The 22649-nt window shown below is 40.2% G+C and overlaps 4 protein-coding genes and 1 long non-coding RNA gene across 10 annotated transcripts in view; 3 read left to right on the top strand and 2 right to left on the bottom strand.

The window, feature by feature from the left end:
* Positions 1-5939, top strand: part of CFAP70 (cilia and flagella associated protein 70) — a 175136-nt gene extending 169197 nt beyond the window's left edge. Inside the window, exons 26-27 of the mRNA XM_057505972.1 lie at positions 4421-4468; positions 5859-5939. Of these exons, the coding sequence (XP_057361955.1) occupies positions 4421-4468; positions 5859-5939 (129 nt within the window). The remainder of the gene's footprint in view (positions 1-4420; positions 4469-5858) is intronic.
* Positions 5653-7136, bottom strand: LOC118933839 (uncharacterized). Its single transcript, XR_005033251.2, has 2 exons — positions 6738-7136; positions 5653-6033 (listed from the first exon to the last, which is right to left on the bottom strand). It is a non-coding gene; the product is annotated as an uncharacterized LOC118933839 (long non-coding RNA).
* A 51-nt stretch (positions 7137-7187) lies between these two features.
* Positions 7188-8803, top strand: MRPS16 (mitochondrial ribosomal protein S16). The gene is made up of 3 exons (XM_036928683.2): positions 7188-7376; positions 7825-8085; positions 8562-8803. The coding sequence occupies exons 1-3, from the start codon at positions 7364-7366 to the stop codon at positions 8693-8695; spliced, it is 408 nt and encodes a 135-aa protein (XP_036784578.1). The 5' UTR covers positions 7188-7363; the 3' UTR covers positions 8696-8803.
* A 1893-nt stretch (positions 8804-10696) lies between these two features.
* DNAJC9 (DnaJ heat shock protein family (Hsp40) member C9) lies at positions 10697-15867 on the top strand. Its single transcript, XM_036928682.2, has 5 exons — positions 10697-11309; positions 11458-11598; positions 12203-12457; positions 14191-14277; positions 14637-15867. Exons 1-5 carry the CDS (start codon positions 11130-11132, stop codon positions 14754-14756), a joined length of 783 nt encoding a protein of 260 aa, XP_036784577.2. The 5' UTR covers positions 10697-11129; the 3' UTR covers positions 14757-15867.
* A 965-nt stretch (positions 15868-16832) lies between these two features.
* The window catches only part of FAM149B1 (family with sequence similarity 149 member B1), a 78987-nt gene continuing 73170 nt past the window's right edge, over positions 16833-22649 (bottom strand). For 3 of the 6 annotated variants that reach the window (XM_036928674.2, XM_057505970.1, XM_057505971.1), the window contains 3 exons: positions 21166-21289; positions 20848-20973; positions 17585-18380 (listed from right to left, as the gene is read on the bottom strand). In XM_036928674.2, coding sequence (XP_036784569.2) covers positions 18075-18380; positions 20848-20973; positions 21166-21289 — 556 coding nt within the window. In that variant the 3' untranslated portion in view covers positions 17585-18074. Of the gene's footprint in view, positions 17196-17584; positions 18381-20264; positions 20301-20847; positions 20974-21165; positions 21290-22649 lie in introns of those variants that run through there. The other 3 variants (XM_036928673.2, XM_036928676.2, XM_036928675.2) reach the window with 2 other exon arrangements.

Below are 22649 nucleotides of genomic sequence, written 5' to 3'. Positions count from 1 at the left end.
TAACCACAATGTTTTTCATATGAAACCTTCAATAAGAGTGTATTATCAGTGATACCTTAATAATAAAAAAAAATTTCAAAGGTAACTTTTTTGTTTTTGAGTTTGGGCTTGCTCCACTCTCACATGGGGTTGGGGGAGTTTTGGCTCTATTTAGTTTTTCTTGGAACTGTCAAGGTGCAGGGAGGTAAGATTTTTACCTGTTAATGGTGGAGGGGTATGCTCTTTACTTTGTTAATAAGTGTATAATGTATTTTGGAACTAGCTGTTTTTAGCCAGTCTGCTATCTATATTCTCCCTCCCCTCATCCCTTGAGAATAGTTTACAGGGATGTGTATAATGTAAGCAAGCATCTGGCCAAAGGCCCCTCCCCTTCCCTACTCATGTCTAGCTATGTACCTACTCTGACATTCAGACTGTGAAAAATTAGTCTGCTATTTATGTGCTCCCAGTGTGGATGGCTAGGGCTGGGTATTCAGCAGTCCTGGGCTCCCTCTCCCTCCCCGCGCTGCTCTGACTCCTCTCCTCCCACCGGGGAGCTGGGGTGGGGGACATGTTTGGATCCTGCTGGCCGAGGCTTGTATCTTACCCCCTTCGTGAGGTGCTGGGTTCTCGCAGGTGTAGATGTAATCTGGCTGTTGTACTGTATCCTCTGGTCTCTCTGTTAGGCGTAGTTTAATTTGTTGTATTTTAAAAAATATATATGGTTTTGGGAGGAGATTTCCGCTGCTCTACTCATGCTGCCATCTTGGCTTCTCCCCCTAGTCTGCTATTTAATAAGGATTCTCAATTGTAAGTGGATATAAATTGGTACAACTACTTTAAAGTAAAATATGGTATAATTACATTCATATCTACTAACTTAGCAATTTTATATCTGTATACATTCCAAAGAAAAATACCAGAAGACATGTACAGGGATGTTTAATATAGCATTTTCCATACTAGCCAAATAAATAAATAAGAGTATCATTTTCTTTCAAAATTGTTTTGGCTACTCTGGATCATCACATCATTAGGGCTTCTGCCTCCCTGTGGCAAATGTGAAACAAAGGTAATAGTGATATAAAAAAAAGATGAGCTGGGAAAAGTCCTTTGAATTCAGTCAACTTCAGGTGGGAAATCTTGAAAATAGATAGTATAGGATAGTCTTTTGGGTAATGAAAGTTTTGAGAACTTGTAAAAATTCACAATGGACTAGTACTGATCAGGAAATTGGACTAGATATTCTCTAAGTTGCCTTCTAGCCTGAACATTCTGTGATGCTCATATTTATGTTTACACTGTCTCTGGGGAAAATATAACTTTCTGACCAGGATTCCCAGCTTGCCTTAATAGTGCCCATTATGTATATAGTAAGAGCATGTTTACATATTTATGGGATGTTTACCTGCAACAAAGCGGCTGGTCAGTCAAGGGAGTACTTTCCCAGGGGGTGGGTAGAGAGGAAGCACTCATTCTCTCCCCTGCCTGTGTTCCTGGCATGTAATTGGTCAAGCATCCTTGAGGGAAGCTCACACGGGAGAGGAAGGAGGGGAGCGAGGAGAGACTGGGGCCCACTGAAGCTCGTGCTGAGGAGCAGGACCTGTAGCCGGCCTGGGGAGTGCATTCGAGCCAGCCGCAGTGAGAATAAATGCACCAACCCTCTTCCCCCAACTTTTTGCCCTTGTCTTTCTTTGGTCTCATTGACTTCATAGAGAACTTGGCCTGGGAGCCCCTCCTCCCAGAGCTACACTTAACCAAGTGACTGTGCATACTCTGTTATGTATAAGCTTGTGAAATATAATAGTGAATTTGTGTTATTCTCATTTATCTCCTGAGTGCTTCATGCAAGGAATAACTGGGAGTAGTTAGTGTTCTCATCCTCTATCCAGATATGCATGGAAGTAATTCCAGTATTTGCTTTTTTTAATGCACAGATTCAGGATGAAGTGTTAGTTAAAAACTTGGACTCAGGAGCCACAGTGCATTGTTTTAAAACCTGGTTCCTCCACTGATTAGTTTCAGAACCCTGTGTAGCGTAAATTCAGACAGTTTTTTTTTCGTTTTTTGTAATGCAAGTGCCTGACTTAAGCTTTGATTGCTGAGGCACCCATTTCAAAGAGGACTATCTAGTAAAAACACTGCCAGGCAGAACACTAAAGAAAGAGCCAGGCAACCTTACCCCATTGAAGCACCTCTATTTTAGAGATCTTGGTTGATTTTTTTGGTAACTGACTATCTGGGCCACTTGTTTTTTTTCTCTTCTCCACCTTAAAATTCCCACTCTTATGTTTAAATTCACCAATAGAGAGCCCAAAGAACCCTAGGCTCCCACCCTTGGGCCTCAATAAAATCAAAACCCCAGGTCCATGCTCTCTTGCTCCCTAGCTCTCTCTGTCTCCACCTGAGACCTTGCTGTGTGTTCCCCATATGAATGTAATTTATAGGTCTTATAAGTTGTAAACCTTTCATTTCTTCAAAGTTTCCTAATGGTTTTTCTAAAGGACAACTTGAAATCATAGTAAGAACCACCAAGGTCCATGCAGTATTTGGATCCACAGTGAAAGAGGAGTATAGAGAAAATGGAAACTTCTGACTAGTATACCAGCCTGGCCTCTATATCGCCCATTGCGTACACAGAGAGCCTGTCTGCATATCTATGGGCAGCAGGTTGTTTACCAGGGACAGAGCAGCTGGTCAGTCAGGAGAATACTGGACCAGGGCAGGGATGGAGGGGAAACACCCATTCTCTCCTCTCCTCAGTTCCTGATATATAACTGGTCAGCATCTGCTAGTCACCACAGAGACCCACCCATGGAGTTTCTCCTGGTACTAGAAGCAAGGAAGCAAAGAATGGGAGAGCGGAGAAGAGCAGGGAAAGTGGAGAGCCTAAGCAGAAAGCTTAGGAGGGTGGAGAAGGAGAGCCTAGAAGGAGAGCCAGGAGAGAACAGAGGCTGGCGGAGAAGCTGTGGAGCCCAATGCTAGGAGAGGATTAAGCCCATGCTGGGGAGGAGGGAGCAGTGCCAGGGCCAGGAGACACTAGGCTGTCTTTGCCACTTGTACATAGCTAGGTGACCACCATGAGAATAAACGTGGTATGAACCCCTTTTAACGGCCCACCACAACTTGCTCTTGTCTTTATTCAGTCTCAGCAAATTCATAGTGAACTTGCCCAGAGGAGGGAACCCCCTCCTCCCAGAGCATCAGGGAGATATCTGTGGGAAGCTCACCAGGGCCCAGGTGAGTGCTCCAGGCATTTTTAGCCAATAGCATTACACTTGTTAAAAAGACACAGACCCAACCTGGTGTTACTTAAGCTAGGCTGTGTCATCAAACTGGGGTTTCAAACCTGAACCTAATTACAGTTTCAACCTCCCCCAGAAATGTAGTTGGTTAAGAATTTTCAGGTCAGCATCACCAGTAAGAAAATCTATCACATGAGCCTCCTCCACCTTTCCTAAAAGGTAATGAAGTAATCCGTAAGACCCCCTGTAACTCCAGGGGAAGATATGTTCCCAGCCTGGGGCAGATAACCTTTGGGGACAAAATCAGTCAAAAGGAGAAATAAAGTGGGAGAAACCCATTTATTGTTTATGAGCAGTCGTGTACTTCTGCTCACCTGTGTCTCTCGTGATCCAGCTGCAAATAGGACCCCACTACATCTCTCCGGTCCAGTTATGCCCTTGCTCCCAAACCCCCTTGTAATCACCTATTGATATGGAGGTGGACTACTTCTCTCCACCCCTTGGAAACACCTATTGATATGGAGATACACAAGGCCAGGCGAGAGATTCTGGAAATATTGCAATTTTACCCACACAGCCTATTTTTGACCTTGTTCGAAACAATCCCTTCTTTTCTCCTGCTTTCTTTTCCCCCAAACCCCTGGTTATAAAGCCCTTCCATTTTGTACAATTCCTTGGAGCATTTCTACTTGCTGGGGAGATGCTGCCCCATTTATAAATTGCTTAATAAAGCCAATTAGAACTTCAAATTTACTTGCATGAATTTTTTCTTTTAATACTTTTCATAGTCTGAGACTGGCACAAGACACCCTGGTAAGTTACTGTGTTTAGGTTTCTCTATCTGTAAACCAGGAATTAGGAATAGAAGTTATATCCTAGATTTGTTTTGAGGGTTAGGAATGAGAGTATGTAAAGCATTTAAAGCAATATAAACAATTAAAAGAATGTAAACCACAAAGTAAGCACTATGTACTAGCTATTATTAGCAGAATGATTTAAATAAACTCTGAAAGGAACAAATGCTGTGTTGTCTTTAAGCTTTTTGAAGTGGAGAGATTTTTTTCATATAAATATATATAAATTCAAAGATTCTTAACTAAGATGTGGAATTCTCTGCTTTAGGCAGAAATGTTTGTGGCAATGTACTTCCCTACCATGTTTATATCATTACCACCAGGTGCTTCTCCTTTTTTCAGGCTGGACGGCAGCTGGAAGCTGAGCAGGCCTACAAGTACACAGTGAAGGTATGATGCAGATGCCTCTGCTGTTTGTTCTGTATTGAGGCTGGAAAACTGGGAGGAAGGTGCTGGTTTAATTCAGGACTTTACAGCATTTCATATTATTTTTCTAGAGGCTTTTCTTACCATCTTTGCCATTATCACAGGGATGCTGGATTTAGAATAATAACCCACATGTTACCATGGGGGTTCTTTTTTTGTACTTCTTTAGAGAATTTGGTTTAATAGGAGGACAGATGGCCTGGGAATCAGTATTCCTGAGTGATGGTCCTAGTTTTGTCATTAACTTACTGGGCCTTATTTTCCTCATGTGTAAAATGAAGGTGTTAGTCTAGTCCAGGGGTCAGCAAACTTTTTCTGTTAAGGGCAAAATAGGAAATATTTTAGGCTTTGTGGACCAAATAGTTTCTTTTACTACTACACTCTGCCCTTGTAGTGCAAGGGCAGCCATAGATAATACAAATGAGTGGGGCTGCATGTCAAAACCTTACTTACAAAACAGGCAGCAGTCTGGATTTGGCTCATGAGCAGTGGTCTCCCAAATTCTATCAGTTACAAAGTGCAAGTAATTTAACTTGAAAGAGAGTGGCTTAAACAAATTAGTTGTTTTATTTTTCTCATCTAATGGTAAGTTCAGGGGTGGTATCACAGCTACACCATGTCAACAGTGACCCAACCTCTTTCTAAATTTCTGCACCACTAATCATAGCATGCAGTTTCCATCGCTCATAGTTACAAGTCAGCCATTGTAATTTCAGCCACCGTATTCATGTTTCAGGCACAATAAAAAGCAAAAATGGGGGAAAAGATAAAGGGGCCATGCTTTATTACTTCCTTTAAAGAGCAATATGAGCTTAACATTTCATTGGTCATATTTGGTCCTAAGACTACCCCTAGATGCAAGGGAAACAGGAAATGTGGCTTTTTTTTAAACCTGTTTGCATTGCTGCCCTGAAAAGAAATGAAGATTTTATTAGTAAAAAAAGGAGAGGGGATATTCAGTAGGCAACTAGATGTTTCTACTACACAACTAGATTCTAAAATTAAATTCAGATCTAATATCCTTGATTCATTTCTGTCACCTGCCATTAGACATATTACACATTAGTCAAGATACATTGGGTGATAATGTGAACTTTCAAAAATAAACTTATTTCACCAAAAATTGCACAAATTGTTAATGTTCTTACCACTTGATGAATTTTCATAAAGTGAACATGTAATCAGCAAAATGTTCTGAGTTCCTTTCATGGCATTTCCATGAGGTAGGGAATATAGGAAAGGCCAATTCCATCCCAAGGAATTACGACCTTTAGCTGTGGCCCCACAGGTGAGGGGTCTCTACATAGGTGTATCAGGCATGACAAACGTCCTTCCCTTCCTTCCTCTCATGCAGCTGAAACTGAAAGATGAGGCTCTGCTTGCAGAGATCCACATGGTACAGGAGACCGTTGGCTTTGGAGACCCGTCTTTTTGACATCCTTCCAGCTGAAGAAGAGTTTTCTGTATGGGACTCAGAACTCCTTTCCTTCTGAGAGAAATTAAATCCTCAACGTTGCACCATATGAGGCCTGGGAATGGAGAACAGAAATAATTTTTACCCTTGATAGAAACCCACTCATTTACTTCCATTGGCTATCTTACTGGATTGCTATGTTACTGGATGTTTTACTGACTGACAATAAACTAGATGACAATAAAAATGGAAATAGATTAAAAATTCATCAGTGTCGTTCTGGAATTAAGGTATACATAAAAGTATTATTTATATATATAATTAAGGTATAACGAGTTTATTATTAGGGTTTCTGGTGAAAGCTTATCAGGATCACTCTGATCCTGGAAGTGAACTGCTAGGGTCTCTGGCCAGGTTCACTTACTCAAACTTGGGAATTAAGGCATCTTTTTCTAAGGAAGGTCTAAAGAAAGAATGCCATACTGGGTCACTGTCAAAGCAATGAGTGTTAACTTATGTCTAGGCTTTAGATCCACAGTGAAGTGGGAAGCTGAATAGGAGATCTTTTGCTGAAGGTGGAGTCTCCATCTCTTGATGGAGCCCATTACTCTGTAACAGATGCAAAACTCCTCATAACTTAGGCATTATTCTAGGACTAGAAATGACAAAGGAATCACACTTGACCCGTCTTCCTGGATCACTGCACAGCAAAAACCCCACTCTACCCTCCTTTATCTTTTAAAGCAGGAGGCAGAACAGGAGGAAGGTGAGAAGCATAGCAGTAAACACAAAAGGATAAAATAAGCGATATTCACTCACAGTCTCCCTAGCCTCGGCCTTAATGCTACCTCCTTTATGAAGTTTTCCTGAGGCACCAAGGAAGTATAAGGTTTTCCCTCTCCTCTGCACCTCTAGCACCGTGCAGACACCCCTAGTTACTCCGATGTAACCGGTCTCCCTCCCAGACTGTGAGCGTCTTTGCTGGGGAAAGGGGCTGGCTCATCAGTGCACCGTCAGCACCGCCTTCCTCAAACAGATGCTCAGAAAACGTTCGCAGGAGGGATGGTTTGTGAAGCACTTCTGACATTCTCTTCGCCGTTCCCAGTATCTTCCCAACACTCCGCACTCCGTCAGGGACCTATAGGACATAGAGCACCGGCCAAACTCACAGGCCTTCACGCAAATGGCTGTACGTCTTTCTTTAAAGCAGTTTAAGGCCTTAAGGTTTACGGTGTTGCATTATGGGAAGTGTAGGATAGCAAGCGGAAGAGGCGGGACGAGTGGACGAACCACTTCCGACACCCAGGAGCTAGGGCCTGCGTTGCGGGGGGCGAGTCCGGTGGTCCCCGCCCCTGCTGGAGGCGGTAGGGTTGGCCCGTGCGGGCGGCGGGACGGGCCGAGGCGCCACAGCTGGCACACAGGCCTCCGCGCGTGCCGGCTGCACCATGGTCCAGCTCAGTAAGTGACGGGCCCCGAGATACTTTCCGGGCGTTCGCGGCGGCTTGTGACGTGCGGCACCCGGCGAAGCAGCGCGCTTCTAGGCGAGTCGGCAGCAAGCCGAGCCTGAGACAGCCACGCAGCTTTACTTTTGATCGTCCCCTCAGTTTTTTCTCACTGAATTCTCGTTGAAACCCAGAAATGAACTGCGTTCATTTTATAGATAAGGTAGCTGAAGCTTCGACATGGTCACAGAGCTATTAAACGGCAGGCCTGTGCTGAATGGACTGGGGGATGAGGAGGAAGTCATTTCTGGCTGGAGTGCATAAGAGGAATTTCACAAAGAAGGTGTTACCTAACCCGGTATCAGATTGACAAGAACTGGTTGGGAGTAAGGACATTTCAGTGGAGGAAGGGGATTGTTTTAGCTACTCATTTTGTACCCTCCGTTCTTGTGTCTTAACCCCAGCTACTCTCCTCTGCAAGGCCTACCACGGAGGCCACTTAACCATCCGTCTTGCCCTGGGCGGCTGTACCAACCGGCCTTTCTACCGCATCGTGGCTGCTCACAACAAGTGTCCCAGGGACGGCCGTTTTGTGGAGCAGCTGGGCTCCTATGATCCACTGCCCAACAGTCATGGAGAGAAGCTTGTTGCTCTGAACCTGGATCGGATCCGGCACTGGATTGGCTGTGGAGCCCATCTCTCTAAGCCTGTGGAGAAGCTTCTGGGTAACTCAGCTCTAGCTTTCCTTGTTAAGGGCATTTTAAATTGAAGTCAGTTCCAGAATAATGAGAATTCTGGGTCATTTTCATTACCTCCATGCTACTCAGGACTGGAATGAGAGCTGAAGTTGTGATATAATTGCCATTTTGAATCTGGAGATCCCTTTCTTGGACTCCCTTGTGAGATTTTTTTTAGGTGACTGGGATTTTATGCTAAAAATGAGAATAATGTGTCTTGAATGGCCATTTGTCAGTTTATTTTTTTTCAAGTAAAGGGAACAAAGTAGACAACATCCATTGTCTCCTTGAGGTAAATGAAGGGGAGGGAGTTGGGGGAAGAGGTAAGACAGTTTGACAAGTGAGGAGCATGTTTTAAATCCATACTCCAGGTCTTTATTAGAGTTCAGTTCTGTGAGGCTCAATTCCCAGGGAACCATTGACTTGTATTATGTTATAATGACCGAAAATCCCTTTGCTTTTAGGTCTTTCTGGCTTTTTCCCTCTGCATCCGATGATGATCACAAATGCTGAGAGGCTGCGACGGAAACGGGCACAAGTAGTCTTTCTGGCATCTCAGAAAACAGACACAGAAGCTACAGAAACAAAAGCAAGTTGACCTCATTGAGCATAGCAGTGGGAAGAAGGTCAAAGTCCTTTTAAAACACTTGTGCAGAGTTCTTTTTCAATTAGATGTAGAAGTCAATAAATGGAGTTTTCTAAATCACTCATGATCTTCTGACCTGGCCTGAGCAGGGCCCACAGAGAGATTGTTCTTGTCTGTCAAAGAGTTGGGTCTAGGTCCTAATTAGCTTTTTCAGCTTTCATTTGGGGAAAGACTGGCTGTGGGATGGGTTGGACTTTGGGTTGGGCCCTGGGTCTCTTGTACAACTTTATACATAGTTGGCTGCCTTCCAAGACTACCCTGTTTCAGATTCCCAACCAGCCTATTTATAGCCCATCCAAGTAATTCCTTTAATTATTTAATGGCCATCCCACCACCTCAAGAATACAATGATTTCTCTTTTTTTCTTAATTGAGATTTATATTTTCTTGCTTGACTCATAACCTCAAATTTACAAAGGTAGATTTATGTGCTTTTAGGCTGCAATAGCCTACTTTTTGAGAGTGAGAAACTGGAAGAAAGCTAATATTGTAAAGTACCTAAATATATTCTAGGCCCTTTACATGCAAGATTATTTGTGAACATTATAAGGTATCATGAAAGTAGGTAGGATTATTTGCATTTTTTTATAGAAGGGGAAGCTGAAGTTCAGAGGTTGAAACTTGCCCAAGGCTGCATAGTTTTAATATTTTGCAGATCTAAGATTCAAATACCAAGGTGTCTATCTGAAAGAGGCCTGACCAACATATTTATTGCGGGGAGCATAAGAGGAGGGGCATGAGCAAGGATGAAGGGCTTTTCAAAAGGTCATTTAAAAGGCAATGAGAGAAAATAAAGGAAGAAAAAACAAAAAACAAAACAAAACAAAAAAGGCAGTGAGAGAAACGGGCTTAGGTTTCATGAGTTTGGTAATAAAAATGACTTGCTGTGCCAAAAACACAAAATATATATTTGTTCCACCGGAAACAGGCTTCTAAAACCAACCATAAGCATGGATTAGATAGTTTTAGAGTGCCTTCTGGACAAAAAACAGATTTCAAATTCTAGCATAGGACTAGGATATAGATTTATAAAGGCATCTAAAGCCCAGTGCACCAACTTATTTTATTCTCTGGATTTTGCATTACGAGAACAATTACCAGCCACCTCAAATCTTTATCAGGTCTCAGGATTGTCACTGGTTGGCCTTCACTTGCTTTGAGGAGATTATGAAGACAGGGCAGGACAAGAGGAACTGACTTTGCCTGGGTTTGATCTTGGATCTGGGAAAAAGAAATGTTTTGAAAACCATAGGAACTCTGGACGTTTAAAAAATAGTAATTCTGGAGAGTTCAAGGTCTGTAGAGAAACTTTAATTGGTAGGGCAGAGGAGAATGTGATTCTGTGAAGTATTGACTAGTGATGTAAAATAGGTATTCTGAGCTGCTGAATTTCTGCCAACTCAAGTATCTACTTTGTACCTTGGTCTATCTTTTGTATGACATCTGTATACATCCAGCACGAGCTCATCCCCTCCTGATTTCCAAAGATTTCTCTAGCCCTAGCCTTGCTTTGGATCTCCAGACCAGAATTTCTCACCACATCTTGGGTGATTTCATCAGCCTCTCTTGCTACCACGAATCCAACAGGCTTAAACCCAATTGTGCACTTTAGAAAGCATTAAAAAAAGAGCTTTTGCTTCAACAGCTTGTATTTTTATTAAGATAAGAATTTGGGTTAATGTTATCTCCACCAAAGTGGAAGGTGATTCAGGAACTGGTAGGTGAAAGGGAATGACTGTGTAATAAATGTTAAATCTTTAAATCCCATCAGAAAGTTTTTAAAAGGCGGGTAGTTTGTGCTTTTTGTTTAATGGACAGTTTCTTTTTCTTTCCCACAGGGCTCAGGTACTATACCAACCCAGAAGTCACAACCTGTAGGTTCCAAAATTATTTGGTCTTGAGAGCTCTGTATGCTCTTGTCATGATTGTCTTTGGAAAAGAACAAATCTATGTAATCATTAGACTAACCCATGTCAAATTATCACATGCCAGTGTTACGCCTTTTTTTAGTTAAAAACAAAACAACAGTGTATAGATTCGACTTAATATGAACGTTCCATATATTGACTAAGGTGCGCTGGGGCACTCGGGAGAAGAAGGGCGCCAAGTTTCTAGAGTAAGAGGCTCGGAGCCGTGGAGGAAGAAGTTTCCGTCTCTTGGAGACGTCGGCGCGCTCCCTTTAAATCCAGGTCAAGGAGCGTCTGGCCACGCCCCGTTCGCAGCAGCCGTAAAGTGCGGCGTCTTGGCCACACCCCTTCCCGTGCTGCTTGTGACGCCGGCAGCCTTGGCTTTTAGCGCGGGAAAAGGAAGCAGGCCGGTGCGCTCGGCTGTGAAGTGGGATCGGCTGTTTTCGCCGAGGCCGCCGCCCGGGCGCCTCTCTGCAGGCCATGGGGCTTCTGGAATTGTGCGAGAAAGTGTTCGGCACCGCCGACCTTTACCAAGTGTTGGGCGTGCGGCGCGAGGCCTCGGACGGCGAGGTTCGGCGCGGCTACCACAAGGTGTCTCTGCTGGTGCACCCGGACCGGGTGGGCGAGGGCGACAAGGAGGACGCCACCCGCCGCTTCCAGGTGCGCGAGCTCCTGCTCCACCCGCCGTTCGGGCGTCTCTTGGTCTTCTGGCCGCCTGGCCCCGCATGGCGTTTTCTAATTTTCATTTCTCGCGGCGCGGTTTCAGTGAAAGGTGCAGGAGTAACTTCTGGATGCTCTTTTCTCGCAGATCCTCGGGAAAGTTTATTCCGTTCTGAGTGACAGGGAGCAGAGAGCAGTGTACGATGAGCAGGGAACAGTGGATGAGGATTCGGATATGCTCACCCAAGATCGGGACTGGGAGACGTATTGGAGATTACTCTTTAAAAAGGTAGAGAAACTTGAGTTTTCTTTGTGACTATTTCTGTAATTAATTCAACAAACATTAAGTGAGTGCTTTATTTAGCCTTGCATTTTGTGTTGTGAATGAGGAATTTCTGTGGTCTCTTGGTAAGTAAACACAGATATTCCTCAGAAGATTATACGTATCTAAGAACAAATCTATGTAACTATCAGGTTGAACCGTGTATAAATAAGCTGGCACATACACATGCACACACGCTTATTGAAATGGTCTTTAATTTCCTATTGAGGGAAAGTGATTGTAGTGAAAAGGGAGCATGTAATTTTTTACAAGATGTGCTTTAGTTCACATAACCAAATTTAAGCCCTGAGTAGTTTTCTGGGTCTCTTCCCACTTTTGAAAACTTCACTTAAATTTTCCTGGTCCAAAATTTACCAGTTGTGAAGGTTAGACTAGGGAGAACTCTGTGGAAAAGCTTTAACAGAAAATTTGGTTCCTTGCAGTAATTTAAACTCAAGCAGCTGTTGTATTTGGGGAGAAGATATTTCAACACCTAAATCTAGTTTTAGTAGAATATCTTTAATTTAAAATAAAATTTTAAAGTTAGAACATGAACCTCTCATTTGTTCAGATATCTCTAGAAGACATTCAGGCATTTGAGAAGACATACAAAGGTTCTGAAGAAGAGCTGGCTGATATTAAACAGGCCTATCTGGACTTCAAAGGTGACATGGACAAGATCATGGAGTCTGTGCTATGTGTGCAGTACACAGAGGAACCCAGGATAAGGAATATTATTCAGCAAGCCATTGATGCTGGAGAGGTCCCATCCTATAACATCTTTGTTAAAGAATCAAAGCAAAAGATGAATGCGAGGAAAAGGAGGGTAAGCTTTTGAATGCTCTTTATTATGTATCTCTTGACTGCTTCCAAAAAGAATTTGAGAATATTTACAGTAATAGAAATATATACAAGACTGCTGAAATAAGGATAAGGTTTAACTTGTATAGTTTTCATCTAATAAAAGTGAGCATACCAGCTCATCAACAGATATTTCTTTACTCCTAGAAGGTAGTGCTCAAGAGGTTTTTACTTTTCCACCTGGATAGTTTAAATTATTAAAATCATCTTAAAATAATATTGAAGTATTCTTCATATGGGCCAATTCTTGTAGGTTTGTTGAGGCATTCCTTAGGAGATACGGCGTCCAGATAAAAGACAGTGGTTCTCACTTGGTTAAGGGTGGGGAAAGGGTGACAGAAACTTTTTTTTTCCACTCTGTCTTGTTAGTGAAGAGTTTTTTGCTCTTGTCTAGATTGATTCTTGAGTTGGACTCAGAATATCCATTTTTTTAAACAAATGGTTTATTTTGACATCTTTCCAAACACACTTTGAGGAACACTTACTGAGAATCAAGGATTGTGACCTGTGTGTCTTTTACATCTATATTAAACTGTGGAGTTAGTTGGGATAGGGATGATGGCAGGAGAAAGGAGTTTAAGGGACAGCTGGGATTCTGGAAGGGAATGGATTCCAGGCAGCAAGCATCTGTGCCTCTCGTCTTTTGGGAAGGAAAGACTGTTATTGAAGTAGCCTTTGCCTCAACCTGGCTTTTATAATGGGAGCTCCATGAAGAGCAGACAGTGTAAGATATTAGATCCAAGGTGCTGGGTATCTTACTTTGCATGGGTGAATTGGGGGTGGAGATAGGTCCGCAGCTTTTACATACATGGTCTGTTTCAACCTAAGCTGATAGTTTATCTTAAATTGATAATCATTTTCTCAGGTGAAACTGAGTACAGCTGTATTCAGTAATAGAATATTAGCTTGAGAAGCTTCCTACGAGTTTAGGCGTAGGGAGAAATGGCATAGTATAGAGAGGGTTCAACAAATTTAGGGAGAAGGGATACAGTATTAAAAGAGAGAAATTGAATACAAGGACTGAAAATAGACATGGAAACTGACCCTTTATTGGAATAACAAAGTCCTAGTGTATTATCATTCTCAGTATTAATTGTATTCATTATCGTTTAGAAAATTCACTGGGAATTTGGGGTAGAGTCATAGTTCTTGCCCTGAAGGAGAGAATGAACTTAACCTTTCCCAAGGTATTTTGTGGTATTTTGTGATCAGTGCCCTAGGAAAATTTGGCAAGAGAAAGTGGCTTTGGAACCAGGTGAAAAAAGGTTAAAACTTTTGTTTGCATTTATTCTGACTACTCAGGAAATTGTAACGAGGTTTGCTCTCTAGGCTGCCACCATATGTAGTAAATTGGATTTCCAGAGGAGGAATCTGAGGTGCCTGTATCCTGGCAGTATTTTTGAGGGCATTCTTGGTTAAGTGTCTTTTCCTAGCTCTTTTAGCATTTTGTTTTCTTTCTATCACCATGTAGTTTATGCTTCTGTTAAGTAGAAATGGGGAAACTCAGAAATGCTTATTGGAATCAGAGGATCTACTGCTTGCTTTCAGCAGTGTTGTCTTTTAATGAATAGCATATTTATGTAATTTATATAATCTTCAAATTGAAAAGGTTTTATGATAGATTTGCTTTTGGAAAAAAGGATATATTTTTAGCTTTTGCTAGGTTGCCATGGAGTCTCACATGAATTTCTGTTTTAGGCTCAGGAAGAGGCTAAAGAAGCTGAAATGAGCAAGAAGGAGTTGGGGCTTGATGAAGCAGTAGATAACTTGAAAGCACTCATTCAGGTAAACTTGGCAGGTTGTCTATGAAGTTTGAACTTCTTTCATGTTCTGATTCCTACTGCTAATATTTTTTTTGGAGTGTGTGTATAGTATTGTGGGTATTTTGTTTTCTTTTGCAATGTAATTTATGTGCTATGTAGTCATCCTTTTTAAAGCATACAGTTCAGTGGTATTTAGTAGATACATCAAGTTGAACAACAATCAGCACTAATTCCAGAGCATTTTCATCACCCTAAAAAGAAACCCTCTATCCATTAGCAGTCACTCCCCTTTCTCCTTTCTACCAGCCTCTGGCAACCACAAAGTACCATTGTTTCTATAGTCTTGTGTTTTGAAAGTTTGTGTTTTAACTTCTCAAACAGAGCAGACAAAAGGATCGGCAACAGGAAATGGACAATTTTCTGGCTCAGATGGAAGCAAAGTACTGCAAACCTTCCAAACGAGGTGGGAAAAAAACAACTCTCAAGAAAGAAAAAAAATAATGGAACTTTGTCTTCAAAGGTCCTTAGGTGTTGATTGGTGCCATTGTAAACAAGATATAGTCAAGATTTGAAGACAAATGTTAATCCAACCTTTGAGAAAAGTTTTCTTTCCAGCCTCAAGTATTAAGATCAACCATATAAATCAAGTAGAATCTCTCAGTATGATTTTAGTATATTCTAGAACTCCCCTGACCTTCTGTGAGGTCCTTGTGTGAAGGAATTTGTTGGTGATCCTTGAGGGAACTGGGGAGGTGGTGTACTTGTTGACAGCACTTGCTTCTATGGATCTCTGTAGGACAAACTCTAGAATAAGGGTCTGAACAGTTGGCATTTTGTCACACAGGAGCTTCAGCATGTTCAGAGTGACATGTGTTTATTAGAACAGGTATTCTACCTAGAAAGAACATCTTTCGAACAGTTGCTGGACTTCTATCTTCCAAATACTTGCCAGTTTGCTTTTGGTCTTAGTATTCTTGAATAGACTCTCTCTCCTTTTTGTTTTACTCAGCCAGGTTTTGTACTCTTTGCTTGAAATATAGGAGAAATAGGTGTTCAGATTACTTCAGGCATCTTTGTAAGGCTTATACATGATTAAGTAAACAAGCAAAAAATGACTAAAATCTTGGGGCTTTTAAAGTGATCCCAGTGATCATTTAAAATATCTAGACAAAATATGAATGTTTAGGATAGAGAAGAGAGAAGAGTAATCTTAGCAAGCATTACAGTATGGCCTGCTTTAAATAGTACAGAGAGAGGGTGTGGTCCTGCCTGTAACTGCTGAATGTCCTTACATCACTGAGCTTGTCTGAACTTACTTCTCTTCTGTAAAGGGTGAGGGAGTTGAGCTAAATGACTTAGAGGCTCTTTCTGACTTTTATTAACTCTTAACTTTAAAGGCAAGCTATTGTGATTCAAGATGGCTTGGATTATTATCATGTATTCATAATATTGATTTATGAGAACAGTAGAGAGGTTTTCAGTTATATATAATTGAATTGGTATGTATTCATTGGAATAAATGGAAATTTTTTAGGGACTGTTCAACTTAAAAAATCTCTGATTTGTAGACTAATATATTTAATACCATATGCATTAAACAAGCCTTCTATTACAGATAAATTATAATTTATCTGAGGTAAGCACATGACACATTTTTAGTTTGTGATTACAAATGGGTGAAATACTCTTTAATTCTATTAAAAATATAATTTAATGTGGGTTGTTTGAAGCATCTGTCTTCATACGATAGCATTAGAACACTTTGATAGAATAAAAAAATTACCCTAATATATGATCACTTGATTTTATCCACTCTGAAGATGAACAGTAAGATCTAAAACCAGTATGATTATCAAAATTAAAGTTGATGAAATTTAAATAAAATAAATTTAAGCCATAGTTAAAACCATGGCTGTAATTCATGATTGCACTCAGGAAAAGGTCTTGGTAAAATTAGAAGAATGCTGAAGTTCCTACTTCAACTCTTAGGATATGTTTATACTTGATGAATTGCCAGTTTCTGAAATTTTTAAGGAATTTCATCTTGCTGGCTCTATAAATTCTATAAATCTATAACAGATTCTATAAATGTTTTCATTTACTTTCTTAGAGGTGCAGGAGAAAATCTGGCAAGTTGAGTTTAATATTTAGAAAAATATATTTATAAGCACTAAAGTACTTCAAGAAGATAAGCATAACCTGGTATCAAGCAGGCATTGTGAGGTTGAGCTGTCCTATCTGAAAAGAAAATAGGCATTGTGATTTATAACGTAAGTTACTTTATACTTGTGCTCAACATTTATGTCTTTAGTTACCCCAACCATATCTTTCTGCCTATGGAATTGAACATCAAAGGAGAAAGTTCTAGGGAAAACATCTGTTTGATGAGGAGCTCAAATTTTTTACAGCACTGTGTCCTAACAGTGACTTAAAACTGAGTACAGAAATTAATATAAGCAGAAGTATTCTGAAGCCAGCGATAACTTAATGTTATCAGACAATCATTTCCTGCCTTTTGTGTGTGTATAGTCTCACAGAATCCTGTAACTGATGATTGTTAACAGACATGAGCAGTGATTTGGGGATAATTATTTATTTGTTACATCTTTGGGTACAAACTTTACTGTCCCGTGGAATAGGTTAATTTATGCTGAAAGAAGACAGTAACTAGAGATAGAAATAGTACCCATATAATCTTTGGCAGGTACTCTGTTGTTTTTTTCTCAGTTGTACCAAAATAACTCTTTGTGAAGACGGTTTTACCACTGTCTCTTGTAAATGAGCTCTGCATCACAAAATGACTGAACACTGATTCATGAAATCTTCCCATGTATTCCCTGTAGCCTGAAGCAGGTTCTTCTCATTTGCTCTATGGTCCTTGCCTGGTTCTAGAGACTGCGCCTCTGTTTTGAGATTTCATAGACCCATGTAACTGAGGTCCTGTCAGACAAAGGTGACATCATAGAGTAACATTAGTAGACACTCTAGATTTGGTAATCTCAAAGGGCTTTTTTGTTCCCATTATCAGTTGCACTTTAAATTTGGAGAGTGGAACTAAATATTAAAGAATATATTTACCAAGTCAATACAATCCACATTTGCTTATTTTATCATGTAAAAACAAATATCCATATTAAGATATGAAAGCCTTAACCTAGTTTTAGAGAGCCCACTGATTTAAAAGGACTGTAATGTCTGTTTTGCTTACCTCAGTGTTACGCTAGTTAACCTGACCATCAGTATGGCTGAATACAGTAACGAGCTCATTGCTTTTCAATGAAAACTAATCCAATAGGATTCATTGAAAGCAGAAAAAAGACTAGCAAACAATTCCACTAGGAGATGAACTAAGGGAATTCACCTGGACTACAGAGCTGGTTTGAGGCATATTATTTTTTAATATACTTGCTGAGTAAGCTTTATTATTAGCAGGAACCATTTCAATTGTCTAGTACTTCTGAATTTTACCTACAACGTAATGAGAATGACCCTGATGATGGAGAGAAAACCATTGTAGGAGGAATGAACACACCCTTAAATTTACTCCTGTCACTTCTGTGAAAATAGAATCTAAAGAATATAATTTAGAAATCAAAAAAGTTAATAGAATAGAAACAGACTCAGAATATTTTAACATTTTGGAATTTCTTTTTTTGACCTAGCAGGCTAGCTGACCAAAGCAGTTTAATTCATAGCAATATGGATTTTGCCTACATAACAAAAATGCACTCAGTGTTTGAATGTTATATAAAAATAACTTATTTGGCTTAAATTTTAGATTAAAACAAAGTACTATACTTAGAGGAGTGAGAGGTTAATTTATATATGAGAAAACAGAAATCTGGAACTTTCTGGTTCTGAGCAATAGAATTCTCTTTTTTTATTATGTCCCATCCTCCAGAAATGAATTTGTAGTGATATATAAAGATGTAGGAAAACAAAAAATATAATAAAATCTGGAGGAAGGGAAAGTAAGCATAGAAAAAAGTAAGACAAAGGCAGGGTCTTAACATATTTACATGGTAAAATAAGAGTCATGGTCCCACCTGTCCCTGCAGAGCCCCTACCAGTTTGGGCCTGATGAGGGTACTCAATAGTGCATGAACGATGATACTGTGTATCTGGCTGAAAGAGAGCAAAGATGAGACACTTCTTAAAATGTGACTTCTTTCAAAGGATAGTACTTCAGTAGGTTTACAACGGAAAGCCTCAAAATCAGACAACAATGTAAATGGCATCATCTGCCAATCTGAGGGACAGGTTAGCTGAGTGTACTCTGTTACATTCCAAGTAAAAAATCTCAAGTCAGAGACCCACAAAGCCATTTGCTGATTTTAAAAATTGTAAGTTCTTCAGTTTTACTAATCTGCCTTTCAGAAAATCTTAGCATTTATAAATAATCATATGGTTTAATATTTCTGAATATTTATAATTGACTGCCAAGGGAATTTTATCTATTGCCTCTTAACTGTTGAAAACAACAGAGCCTTTTCTGCAGCATTGAAATATCCATAACTTTATCTCCATACTTGAGATGTGACTCTCAAAATGAAACTGAAATATGTAAAAATTACCTCAAAGAGTTTAAAGATTTTAAGGTATGACTAAAATATTAAAATGCAAATAATCAAAAATTAATCGGTGCCATCCCCCTGGCACTTCTAGAATAACATCCTTCTCAGTTCCCTGTCAACAGGGGCACTGGAGTTGAGGGATCTCAGGAATTTTTCTGGTGAAGCCCATGCTTTGGATCAAAGGTCACTAAACTTACTTTCTTTGTAGAGGGCCAGGAAGTAAATATTTTAGGTTTTGAGGTATATACTGTCATCACTGGCAACTACTCACTTGTGGTGGTGTAGTAGGAAAGCAGGCATAGACAGTAAATAATGAATTAGTGGTGGCTCTGGTCTAAAAACAGCCAGGAAGCTAAATGGCCCATGAACCATAGTTTGCTGACTCCCATTCTAGATGAGAACACCAAGGAGCAGAGTGCCAGTCTGGCAGTGCCAGGCCCATGACTTGGATCACTGCTCTTAGTTACATTGAGCTATGAGTTCATCTCCCTTTACATGACAGCATATTGGGAGGGAAATGGCTAAGATAAGAAATTTTGTTATAACTTATTGTTACAAATATCTAAAAAGGAAGGAACTTTGAAGTGTTTTAATGTGTTCAGTTTAATTTCTAAGGCAACCACAAATAAAATGTTTGATAGGAGAGAATCTAGTTACAGATTACAGTCATCAAACAGTGCTTAACAAATGTCCTGGATCAAATTACAACACAAATTTAATAGAGGTTGTCAAACTTTCTAGGGTTCACAGTGAGTAAGAATCAGAAATGATTATTATTTCCCTTTTGCCTGTGTTCTGGTTTCTGTCCCTTAAGCCCGAGCTCTATTGGATTGAATTTATGTCTACCTGGAACCTGTGAATGTGATTTTATTTGAAAACTGGATCTTTGCAGATATAATCAAGATAAGGTCATACTGGCCTGGGGTAGGCCCTAAATTCAATGACTGGTATCTTTATAAGAGGGAAATTTGGACAGAGACACACAGTGAAGAAGGCCATCTGAAAACAGGCAGAATTTGGAGTGATGTTGATTTATACCATGAATACCAAGGATTGCTGGCAACTGCCAGATGCTAGGAAGACCTCCTTAGAACCTGTAGAAGTGACATGGCTCTGCTGATGCCTTGATTTTGTACTTCTTGGTTCTGGTTCTGAGAGAATAAATTTCTGTTGTTTTAAGCCACTATTTGTGATACCTTATTACAGTTGCCCTATGAAACTAATACAATGTCCCATTCATTTATTATTCTCACCCTTCTTACAGTGAAGGAAAAATTGTAGTACTTTAGGCTGATACAGATTAAAGGTTATGAGTTGGGATAAGTGAGATACAAACACTATCATCCTGGAAACTGGTATAGGATGTGGGGTACCTAGTTTCTGGGCACTAAGTGTGGCCACAGCCACTTTTCCAGGCTTCCCCAAGCCTACTTACCACAAAGCAAAAGAGGTGGGGCTGAGCTTTTCAGACCTGTAATTAGAGAAGGTCAGTGTATGACCTCCAGTCTCCCAGCCAGGTTATTTCTATTACTTGTTTAAAAGCAAAAGGGCTAGTACATACGCATTAAATAGTAAGGCAATGTCAACATCTCAAACACAAATAAAAATGAAAAGTGCTACTTCATCCATTCACCAGTCTACATAATCTGACACCACTTTTGGTATAATTCCCCAAGAGCAGTGTTGGAGAATGAAGTTATACTGATCTGGTATGTACTTGTAGTTAAATTTTTTGCATATTCTCAGAAATATCTAAACTATAAATTGTTTAGAATTTGAAATTTATGCATAAGGCATTCTACCTCACTCTTTGAAAGTTCAAAGAATGAATGGAAGAGACCAGTTAGAATTCCAACAAAATGTACTTTAAAACACTATTATTTTTTAAGTACATTGTTAGGGCCTCAGTTTTTATTCTTAGAGTTGATAAAGTCACTATGTAAAGTCTTAAGTCTGCCAAGCTAGTTCCCCACTCCACCCCCAACACCCCGACTATTAGAGCAAGTACATCACTCTACCAGAAATGACTGAATTGTATTGGGCCTGGAGAAAAAGTCAGGTAAAAGGAGCCTCTCCTGGGGCTGCTGGTAGTTAGGCCTGTCCACCACTGCGCTTTGAGCTCGACTGGAATCACCATGGTTTTTCTGCAGAGGAGATAAAAATAGAAAGTTATCTGTCATGGCATGGTAATTGCAGGCCACACAGCTCCAAACCCATTGTCATAAATTAGAATTCAATTAATTTTGACTATATAATAAGACCAGAGCACAGATTCTGCAGAATTGCTGCCCATGAGGTTTATAAGCACAGCGAAAGGCAACAGGAAAGAGACATACCGTTTGCCTTTGTGGCCCCACAGGGCTCAAGTGTTCCGCTTCAGCTGTGCCAATAGGTGGCAGCAGATGATTTCGACTCCGGGGCACTGCTGGTGAAGGAGAGTGCAAGTTGGCTGCCACTGGGCTGCAGATTCCACCAGGGAACGCCAAGATATGAAAGCATGAAGTTATAAGAATACAAGCAAACATCAGAAATAAATGAAGCAGATGGTTTAATGTCATACACAGAAAACTTGACGCTTTTAAGCCTACGTTTTTAAAGAGATCTTAAAGGATTTGGGTTTTTTCATAGTATTTTCTGATTTCTGTTTAAACTATCCTGGGCGCAAAGTGGAAGTTAACCCTTTGTCTCCCAGAGAACTGGACTTAAACAATTTTCCCTATGTGGTGCACTTCTCTGCCAGTCACGGATTTGTAATCTCATGTCTGAATGAATTCACAGCTCTAGACCTTCTGGTTGTCCTGTTTCAGTAACAGCAGTCCCCCACCCTTATCTGCAGTTTTGCTTTCTGTGGTTTCAGTTACCTGGTAGTCAACCATGATCTGGAAGCAGATGATCCTCCTGACATATCGTCAGGTCAGTAGTAGCTTAATGCTGTATCACAGTGCCTATGTCACTCACTGCACTTCATCTCGTCACATAGGCATTTTATCATCTCATATCATCACAAGACCAGGGGTGAGTACAAGATATTTTGAGCGAGAGACCTCATTCACTTCTATACAGTATACTGTTAAAACTGTTCTATTTTATTACTAGTTGTTAATCTCTTACCTAGCTAATTTATAAGTTAAACTTTATCAGGTCTATATGTATAAGAAAGAACATAGTATATATAGGGTTTGGTACTGTCTGTCCACGGTTTCAGGCATTCCATGGGAGTCTTAGAACATATTCCCTGCAGATAAGGAGGGACTACCTACTATTACTATCCATTCCCAGGTGAAGTTCCTGAACTTTTCATTCCCTTCCATGGGATCTGAGCACTTTGCAGTATTAATCATACCCAGGACAATAGTTGAAACTGAATGAGACATCTGTGTCCCAGAAGAAACAAAGCAGCTTATTTTTTCCACTTTGAAGAAAGCACTGTCGGAAGGATTGAGAGACTGATTATACATCAAGACCACTTGTCCCCAGGTGAATGAATCTATAGCTATATTGGTATAGATACAGCTACGTCAACATAATAGTGAGCAGGAGAGGGGAACCCTGGTGAACTGACAAAGGTCTTTGATAGTTTTGGACACCTCTTTTACTGAGTCTGTTAGGATAAACTCTAACAAGAAATTTAAAAATCAAGATCAAGATATATAACATGTTGGGAGAGAAGTCTAGTGAAGTGCTTAATTTAGAAGCTGAATTCCAAACACAGTTCCAGCTGTATTAGCTCATACTCTTGGTATTGTCTTAGAAACCATCCTAGAATGTTTTGTGAATCAACAGCTAATGAAAGAATTTTATTAAAAAAAAATTTTGCACA

This window comes from Manis pentadactyla, chromosome 8 (genome assembly GCF_030020395.1).
Source record: "Manis pentadactyla isolate mManPen7 chromosome 8, mManPen7.hap1, whole genome shotgun sequence".
Lineage (NCBI taxonomy): Eukaryota > Metazoa > Chordata > Mammalia > Pholidota > Manidae > Manis > Manis pentadactyla.
The sequence above is the reverse complement of the archived record's forward strand: the minus strand, read 5'-3'. Positions and strand labels throughout refer to the sequence as shown.